General features: G+C 41.9%; 2 protein-coding genes across 2 annotated transcripts; one reads left to right on the top strand and one right to left on the bottom strand.

Annotated features, from left to right (window-relative positions):
* The first annotated feature begins 1,177 nt into the window (after positions 1-1,177).
* Positions 1,178-5,281, top strand: LOC123144991 (putative lipase ROG1). The gene is made up of 10 exons (XM_044564263.1): positions 1,178-1,546; positions 2,085-2,152; positions 2,428-2,498; positions 2,595-2,831; positions 2,931-3,094; positions 3,177-3,232; positions 3,313-3,365; positions 3,478-3,598; positions 4,624-4,721; positions 4,836-5,281. Exons 1-10 carry the CDS (start codon positions 1,428-1,430, stop codon positions 4,905-4,907), a joined length of 1,059 nt encoding a protein of 352 aa, XP_044420198.1. The 5' UTR covers positions 1,178-1,427; the 3' UTR covers positions 4,908-5,281.
* Positions 5,282-5,863: 582 nt separating this feature from the next.
* Positions 5,864-8,908, bottom strand: LOC123144992 (deSI-like protein At4g17486). The gene is made up of 4 exons (XM_044564264.1): positions 8,603-8,908; positions 7,660-7,947; positions 7,487-7,567; positions 5,864-6,323 (listed from the first exon to the last, which is right to left on the bottom strand). The coding sequence occupies exons 1-4, from the start codon at positions 8,718-8,720 to the stop codon at positions 6,193-6,195; spliced, it is 618 nt and encodes a 205-aa protein (XP_044420199.1). The 5' UTR covers positions 8,721-8,908; the 3' UTR covers positions 5,864-6,192.
* Between the last annotated feature and the right edge of the window lie 558 nt (positions 8,909-9,466).

Genomic DNA, 9,466 nt, shown 5'->3' with positions numbered 1-9,466 from the left:
CCATATAATTTGAACATGGAAGAAGATTTTGTTTTATAATCATGGGAGAGACCAAATTGTGTTCTTAAGGACCGCCGTTAAATAGACTTATTTTGGCATATATCGGATCATTTTTCTCGGGTTTTGATAGCAAGAGGCGGCTACATCGGCATTGCCGTGGGTGTAGGGGCGAACGGAGGGCAGAAGAACACTAGATATGTGTTTCTAGTTCGTGTCCCATAGGGGTGTTGACTTCCGTGCCGCCCGGCGAAGTTGGGGCGGGACGAGATGGGACTAATGGTACCTTGGTTTATCCCATGTCCATGGCCTTCCTCGGAGGACGTCGACGAGTCAGAGGATGTTGTCATTCACATGCGTGTGCTTAGTGTTTGTCCACGACAACATCCTGCGAAGGGGACGACGTTGCTGCATGTTTTTGTTCTCAAGTTCTATCTTTGTCCGATGAAGTTTAGTTGCATATGACTCGGTCGGTGAACTTGTGAGTTTTGTGTCCCCTTTGGAGTTTGGGATTATCGTCTGGCCCTCCTAGATGCTAGCTTCTTCGGGACGATGATCTTCCTAAGTCATGGTTGCCGGCATTTTCTGGTCTACATCGACGATAACCGAACTGTTGCTTTTACAATGTCTTGGATTTCAACAAGGTTGTTCCGGTAAGACAGAATCCTAGAGACGGCAACGAGGTCTACTCACGACGTGCCACCAGTGGATGCAAAAGGAAGACAACAGTGATTTCTTCGAAGACTTGCCTGCAATTTCATATTCTTGTAAGGGCCGAGTTTTTTTTTTTTGCTGGAATGCCTGGTTTTATTTAATACATGGCCTTGGGACATTTCCAAAAAAACAATACTATGTTTTTATGTTTGTGGATCATGATAATTGTGTGCTCAATTTTGTTATCATTTTTAGAACATTTTTATTGGGCGACTAAACAATTTGTTTATGTTCACGGGTAAATTTGAAGACAGATCAGAAAAAAAAAAGTCTTCCCCAAAAAGAAAAAGAAAAAAAATCAGAAGATAAGCCAAGCACCACATGTAGAAGCAGGCGATACTCTCGATCATCCTCCGCCGTCTGCCGGTGGTTGCACTTGCTTCCATGGCTCTCCGCCGGCGTGTTCTGCCATTCGGATCAGGCCGCCACGCCTACCCCCAACCCGTGCTCCGCTCGCCCCAGACAGGCGGTCCCCGTCAGCATCGTCTTCCCCACCTGTCACCCTCCTCCTCCAATCACAAGCCGTCTCCGCTCTCGCCCGTTTCGTGTTGGCGTACACGCGGAGTCGCGATTCGCCCGCCCTATAAGACACTCTGCCCCTTTCCCCGAGCAGCGCCTCTGCCCTGCCCTCTATCCGTTCCCCCCACCTCCGCCCCCCTTCGCGCGCGGCGTGTGCGTGCGTTCGTGTTGTGCGGGCGGGCGGGCCGGCTAGTTAAATGGGCGACCCGGGTGGCGGAGACTGCCGGGAGGCGGCGGCGGCCGAGGAGGAGGCGCCGGCGCCGGCCGTAGGCGGGGCCGACCACCTGGTGGTCATGGTCCACGGGATCGTCGGGAGGTACGGCCTATACTAAGCTTATCGATTTTGTGCTCTGATTTGGCTTCAGTTTTCAGGAAAGAAAAAGTTATCTGGCTTCCTGAATTGCTTGATCCTCCTAGTAACACGTAGGGACCTGTCGGTTGTCTTGAAAACTTTGCGGATTTGTGATTGACGCGATAGTTACCTGATTTGCTTTGAATTCTGGTTGGTATAGCAGGAGATGAGCACGCGCGAGCGCCAAGTTTGTACATATTTACCTTTTGACATTAAAATGGAATAATTTGATGACTTAGAATATCATGATAGCAGGCTAAATTGAGATGGAGTATCACTTCATGCTACATGGTTCACACGGATTCGACTGGTTTGGCACTTTCAACAAATAAGCGAAATTAGGCCCCATTTCAATGAATTCAGAGTGCCTAACTAGCTGATCTTAACACGTTACTCTTTTCCCCAATGCATCCACACATGCATACTGCAACTATGAATAATCTGGTTGTTCCTACTTTGGCATTTCCCCCTTGTATTGACATTACTCTCGTTATTCGTACAGCACAGCCGATTGGAAATATGGAGCTGAGCAATTTCATAAGTTCCTACAAGACAGAGTCATAGTTCATTGTAAGGTCTACTCATTCCTGGGTGTTCATTGCCTATCTTATTGGTGTGAACTGTTAAAGTATAGTGAGCTATTGCATTACCACACGTAGATCACATAATCTCACCGTGAAATAAGAAAAAACTATTGTGGCAGATAACAATAGATTTCCTCTCTCCCTGTACTTCCATTGTTGCAATTGAAGCCATACAGAACCTATTTCTTTTACAGTATGGAATTTCTTTCTGGGTAATGAACATTTCCTTGCGGGTAGTCCAATGATATGTTAACTCTGTAGGTAGTAACAGCAACATGCACAAGCTAACTTTAGATGGCATTGATGTGATGGGTGAACGGTTGGCACAAGAGGTTAGTTTTTCATTACGCATCTTCCATTTTTCATCTTCCTTTCTGCGCTTTATGTCTTCATTCCCCCAATTTAATGACAAAAATCTAGCAAGCCAGGTTATTGAAGAAATCAACAAAAGACCACAGATAACAAAGATATCTTTTGTTGCGCATTCCGTTGGAGGATTGGTTGCAAGATATGCCATCGGAAGACTTTATAGACCTCCTGGACAATCACTTGAAAATTCTCCTCAAAGTTTGAGAGACAGCAACAGAGGCAATATACATGGGCTTGATGCAGTCAACTTCATAACTGTTGCATCACCACATCTTGGTTCTAGAGGAAACAAGCAGGTTGTGGTTTAATTTTATCTTATGTTACTGTATCCAGAACAGGAGAAATCGTATAATATTTCCATCTTACGTTGATGTTTTTTTAAAACCAATATGCAGGTTCCTTTCCTTTTTGGAGTTACTGCGATAGAAAAGTTTGCGTGCTGCATCATTCACTTCATATTCAGAAGAACCGGCAAGCACCTATTTCTTACTGATAATGATGATGGAAAGCCTCCGTTGTTGCAACTTATGGTGGATGATTGTGGGGACCTACGGTTCATGTATGCTTGTCTGCCAGCTGCCTCTATGTGCTTGGATTGTGAATACTTGTACATTTTCATGCTTACGGATTTCTTATTGTAGATCTGCTTTGCAAGCATTTCAGCGAAGAGTGGCATACTCCAATGTTGGTTACGACCGTATCCTTACTTTAATCCTTAAATAAGCCTGTAAAAAAAAGCTTTTTCTTGAGGTTTTTCCGTAACTGATATTGATTAAGACATTGTTGGATGGAGGACATCATCAATCAGGGGGGCCTCCGAACTACCCAAGGTACTGTTTATGAACTTTTATGTGTATATTTTGATTTTGGTAACTGTGAATCTATATCATAATCCTTTCACTTAGTTGGCCATTTGTAACTTGATTTGATTGTCTTTTGTAGTGGGTTGATTCGACAAGCAAGGTTTATCCACATATTGTATACGAGGAACTATCCAAAGCAGAAACTCTTGATCAATGTGCTGATGTTGCTGATATGGACAAGGATAACTGCACTCTCGAAGGTATGCATCATGATTTTTACTAAACTAGGATTATGTTGTCTTTCACTATGCCATGACTAGTTTCTTATGAACAAAAGGACGTTTTTGACACTACACTAGTGTCAAAAACGTTCTTATATTATGGGACGGAGGGAGTATTAAATACCACTATAAGATGGAAAGCTTAGTTGTGATTTGGACTTTCCTAGTTGTGTTATTTGAATTATTATTTGTTTATGTGTACTAGATTGGAGTTGACGATGCTGCATTTTCGTGTTGACATGCAATATTGAGAATAAGCGTCCCAGCTCCTGTTGGTTTCGAACATGACATAACTAAGCAGAAAAGGACAAACATTACTATTGACATCATACTTATCTCATTTTTGTTTCTTCTAGCATAATTTGAGTTTAAAGTTGAACTTAAAGGATGCTATGACATTGCATGGACTATATGTAAAAAGAAAAAAAAATCATGTTGATTTGGATGCTGCCTTCAGTTTCACACTTTCTTCGCTTGATCCAGAAAACTAAAGCAAACTATTGCTTCTCAGTTTGGAATAGTCAGGGCATGGGAACATCCGGACATGACACCAACTGTCATGTTGTGGTTGTTTAATGTGCCGTGCCATGTTGCATAGGATCCCTGACTACACACCATGTCTCCTGGGTGCGTATGACTCTAGAATGTGTAGGTGTAACATGGTGTCGGCAGATACGGTCACAAATTAGACCATGTTCAAGGACAGTTTACAGACTAATCGAGATAAATCATTGCTCCTACCTTCACTGAAACGACTTGTGGTTGTGGTGTTCCGTGTTGGATCTTGTGGTTGGGCTGTCATCTTTTTCTATCTTTCTTTTTTCTGTTGTGGGAAATATTTTCTACGTTCCTTTGATCACGAGTTTCCACAAATTGTCTAATGTACTATCCAAGGAATCAGAAAGTGCAAGTCGTATCATTATTTGACACATGCTCTTAGTTCCTATATCAGTCCTGGAAGCAGAAGTGGACCTGATGGGCTAGCTTTGCGTGAAATATTGCAGAAAGGCTTTTGAGAGGACTTAAGCGTGTGTCATGGGAAAAGGTGGACGTCAGCTTCCATAATAGCAAAGCAAGATCTGCTGCACACAGCGTAATTCAGGTACGTCTTTGGCTCTCAAGCGCCATCCATGCTCTGATATCCACAGCGCTAATGTTTGGGAACATGGTGCTGAGGCTGAGGTGTTGTCTTCCTATAAACTGGAATTTCGAGCAGGTGAAAGATCCCGTCATGCATAGCGAAGGGGCCGATGTAATAAAGCATATGATCGACCATTTCGTTACCTAGTGGACAGCCCCCCATCTCTGGAAACAAAGATTGTGTTGTGATCGTACACGAGTTGCTAACTGCGGAGTCGCCGAGCCTGGTGAGCACGTTTATGGCAATCCCAGGAATCAAGTTCAGATAGACGGCGTTCAGAAAGTTGAAAGTGTTTGATATAAGTAAATATATGTAGGGTCGTGCCATGTCGTTCACTAATCTTTCGCAATTATTATGCAATATGTATGTTGTGCGGTGTGAGCGTAGTATCGGCTTTGTATACTTGTAAATGTCCACCACTGTTTTATCAATGTTGATACGTTGGCGCGCATCTTTTAAGGGGAAACGTCGCAATGATAATGGTTGGCAGAGATGCAAAGGCACTGCTGATATTTGACAAACCTGATGGCAAGCGATCCTTATTTTCTTCATTTTCCACTTTGTATATGTGCTATCTTCTTTTTCTGATCGCGTGGCAGAAATGACTGCCTTTTCTTCTTACAAAAAAAATGCACATTCTAATTTAGACCGGCAAAACAAAATTCGAAACTGTTAGCTTAAGAATCTTCTGAAGAAAAGGAACTGATCACAGCAGGAATGTTTGTAATTTGAATGCTTGCACATTTCATAGAAAAGATATCCTAGAAAACAAACTCAGCTCCCGAAAAAAAAAGAGGAAATCTTAAGCACAAAATCTTTTGTTTGTACATAGGCCACAAAAATGATGTTTTTCCCCTCAAAATTTGCAATCACATAGGAGTCGAACATTTTACATGCCTAACTGTTTTGACATTTGATAAACAGTCTTTTGCACCAGTTAGCACATTCTCCTGGATGCATCTTAGTTAGTACCTGATTAATCGCGAATTGAACAGACCATTGTCAATAACCATGTAGTAGTACATGGAGACGACGGGTCTATGATAGCATCGACATGGAATTTCATTACCAGGCTCAGGCGAGCATCGCCAAGGCAAACATTCTCGACGATGCCTATTCCAGCTCATTTAATAAAATATACAGACTAACATCAGTTCCAGGCTCAACATTTTCTGAGTACGATACAGCAGTCACTGCACGAACTGGAAAACAGCAAGTAACTAGACCTATCTTTTGGACAAGATGGCCAATTCCTATCTGTACACCTGCTAGAAAGCCAAAACTCTGTGAAAAGTGATACGTTGTACCAGTGGCAAGCTCCACGGTTCCGTCCTGTCACTCAAACCACCCAGAAACATCGCATCATCGCCCTGGACTCCAGTGGTTGCAGTTGTAATATGTCAATTTTGCAGAAAAAAAAGCATGGAACATGTCAAAGAAGATCTTTGGCTAGCTTTAATGGCACTTCTACAGGTTGCAAGTCAGTGGATGGTGCTTCCAACAGGTGCTTGTCCTCATCACCCTCATCGCTGTCCGAAGAAGATACCGAATCCAAATCATCATCTGCATATAGTGTTTAAAAAGGAAAGAATCAAGATGGTCAATAAGATCGCACAAAATTAGCATATACTATAGGATAACATCACAAAGTATTTACACAACCCTCCATTGTATATGGGTCTTACAAAATGTGGTTGTTTACAATGGTAACTTAGATGTGTAATTATTCTACTTGAACTGATTATACCAGAACATGGAAGATTAGCCAGTAAAAGAACTCTTAATTCATGCAAAATCATAGTGTAGTTTTTAAGTGTCAATTTTGGTCTAGATAATGTTATACAACTGACAACCAATAGCTTTGGACGCTTCCTCCACCACTAGGTTTTCCTGATCAAAGCATATAGCCACCATTCTGGGCAGCCCCGTGCAAACTATTCCGTGTCGGGAATAGATGATTGGTATGATGAAAACTACTGGAATACCTTAGTTTTGCTCATTCAGCATTAAACCAAGAAAACTTGCCTCATTTCAAGGAAACTTAATACATTCAACTATAACTATACAAAACTTGGAAGATCTTAAAGCTGCATGAGTTATATGAAATGTGAAATGCCATATATGTTTCCATCTGTTGTGAAGCATTCTCATAAGATTATCCATTTTAGATATAATAATTAACAGAGATCTGGGGTAAGCGAGTGATGGCATCTAAAGAGTGCCAAAATAGGATTGGTTCCTTTTTCTGAAGATCCGAGAATGGTGAACGTATTGCATAATTTAAAGAAGCCCATTCCGTTTTTAGGCGTTATTCAGGATGATGTCTTAAGCGATAACACATTCTGATTCTTCTATAACATAACTAATTACTATTTACTACTAATTGCTTAATCATGTGCAAGTTACCAGTGTGCATAACACTTTAAGGTTGATGGCACTAACTGTTCAACCTGAAAGGAGGGTATATAAAAAAGGTTATGAAGAATTCTGACTACCGTGCAAGACAAAGTGAAATCTCTAAACTCCAAGGAGCAACAAGGAAAAGGACAGATCTTAATCAACATGTTGGAGCTTATATTTTGCAAAGGAAAGCAAAGTATACAACAACATGTCATTCTTAGCCTCATGATATTTCACAAGAATGTCACACTAACAGAAAGAAACAACATGTCAACATATAGGTTTCTTTTGAAAGGAAATGGAAGAAAAGTTCAGAAGATACAGACCAATAACTGGACGAAGAGTTGGGACACGTCCAACAGGAGAAACTTGGACGCTTTCTGGTAGTAGACAGTCAAAAACTGAGCCTAGAGTTTTGAGAGAGAGAAAATGCAACCATTTAGCTATGATTTTCACCAATCTCAGGAAGTACGTAAACATATATGATAATGATACCAACCTACTCTGGCCAACCTATTCACCCAGCCAGGGATGGGTTTTCCAGTCAAGTTCCTACAGACATCATCTGTGAAATGATTGCAGTTCTTCGCAATCAAATTATATGTATTGCCATGATACTTCCCTGCAAGTCTTTCAATGAACGAGCGGAAATCTTCCCGAGACATGTCAGTTGTGCCTAGCGACACCGTCTTTCTATAGACAAATCCAGGGCAACATTTCGATTCCACCTCAAATACACCGCTGGATGAGAAATCATGTGCTCCAAATCCATATTCCATGCCATGAACTACTCATTTGGAAAAAATGGGTAAAAAAAAAAACATGAGTTCATGCTTCTGTAGATCATCTAAGTATGACATGCACATGGAGAAAAGGAACACATAACCATAGCAAACAGAAGTGAGATGTTCCACAGTTCTACACATAACATAACCAGCCTGATTTCCACAATGCATAAAAATACAATGACGTAAACCTACAGTCAGTTTCAGTTCTTGAATTTTAGTGTACGCCAAAACTACACTTATGGAAGTATTTTTTTCATGCAAAATATAATATACCAAGGCGGATGTCATGCACATTTCTCCTTGAAATTCTTCCCAATAAAATACATTGTTCATTCTATATTTGTTTCCCCTTTTCCCTCTATTATTTCTCGCGCATTGATCAGACAAGTCAAAATATTTTTGGAAATCCTCCAACAAAATTCGCTATTACGATTGGGGTAACCAGAACATCTAATTGGAATTGATCCTAAAACAGCAACGGTACTGACAAAATCGTTCAAAAATCACCCTAACCAAATAATTTTCAGGAAAACTGAAACAGCTCGCATCTCAGTTAAATCCATATAAGCGTAATCATGCTCACAGGGGCAGAGTCACGGGCATAGGAGAATCCACATGAAAGAACAAAGGGAAAGGGAAAGAAGGGACCAATACCTTCGATTCCGGAGTGGAAGACGCCGAAGCCGAGCCAGTAGAGGTAATCGTTGACGGGCGTGAGGTCGTACACGTTGAGCAGCACCGGCGTCGTCGCGCCGTCGTTCCCAGCGTCCATCTCCTCCCGCCGGCGGAAGCCAACGAGCCCTACAGATCTCGCAGCCCGCCCACCATCAACTGGCAGGGAGAGCTAGGGCTAGGTCGGAGCGCGTGAGCCGGACGACGACGACGCCGAGACGGTGGCAATCGAGTTTTTTTTTTCTGTTTTTCCCTGGAATTGATTTTGATTTTCTGATTAATTAGGGGATAATGAACGGCCGCTTCTTTTGACCATGTGACGCTATCTTCACGCCCAGCTGTTTTGGTGCCACCGCCGGCGACGGTACAGTTCAGTAAATCAGACCGTAGAAACTCGCGTGAAGCTCTTTCCGTTTTCAAATTTATTTCTGTTTTTATCTTGCGAAAAGGTTTCAAAATAATTTGCAAAACATTCAGACTGTATCGCTTGTGACAAATTTGATGCACAAAATACCACATAACCTTTCACGAAGGATCAAATATTTCGCGAGGGCGTCTCCAAGCCGCAAGACCCGTGCGAATTTGAGCGTATCCTTCAAAGTACCATTCTTGAATGACTTTGTGGTATTGACCTTAGCCATCGCCGGTCATCTAGACGCTTTTGATAATCCGTTGATCTCCTTCTTGCCAACTCACATTTCCCTTCCTTCAGTTTCATGTTTCTCATTGCCGCCTTCAGACATTCATCTTTTCCTACTATCTTCTTCCCTTTCGACGCCTTTCTGTTGTGATCTAATGACAACATAGTTGTCGTTCAACAACTAGGGTTTTTCTCCTAGCTGTATA

This window comes from Triticum aestivum, chromosome 6D (assembly GCF_018294505.1).
Source record: "Triticum aestivum cultivar Chinese Spring chromosome 6D, IWGSC CS RefSeq v2.1, whole genome shotgun sequence".
Classification (NCBI taxonomy): Eukaryota; Viridiplantae; Streptophyta; class Magnoliopsida; order Poales; family Poaceae; genus Triticum; species Triticum aestivum.
The sequence above is the reverse complement of the archived record's forward strand: the minus strand, read 5'-3'. Positions and strand labels throughout refer to the sequence as shown.

Excerpts from the sequence above, each read along its gene's own strand:
- LOC123144991 (XM_044564263.1), top strand. The coding sequence starts at position 1,428 with ATGGGCGACCCGGGTGGCGGAGACTGCCGGGAGGCGGCGGCGGCCGAG. Across the intron at positions 3,599-4,623 it reads GGATAACTGCACTCTCGAAG|AAAGGCTTTTGAGAGGACTT; the intron begins GTATGCATCATG and ends GAAATATTGCAG. Across the intron at positions 4,722-4,835 it reads CTGCACACAGCGTAATTCAG|GTGAAAGATCCCGTCATGCA; the intron begins GTACGTCTTTGG and ends AATTTCGAGCAG.
- LOC123144992 (XM_044564264.1), bottom strand. The coding sequence starts at position 8,720 with ATGGACGCTGGGAACGACGGCGCGACGACGCCGGTGCTGCTCAACGTG. Across the intron at positions 7,948-8,602 it reads CTTCCACTCCGGAATCGAAG|TTCATGGCATGGAATATGGA; the intron begins GTATTGGTCCCT and ends CCAAATGAGTAG. Across the intron at positions 7,568-7,659 it reads GAATAGGTTGGCCAGAGTAG|GCTCAGTTTTTGACTGTCTA; the intron begins GTTGGTATCATT and ends TCAAAACTCTAG.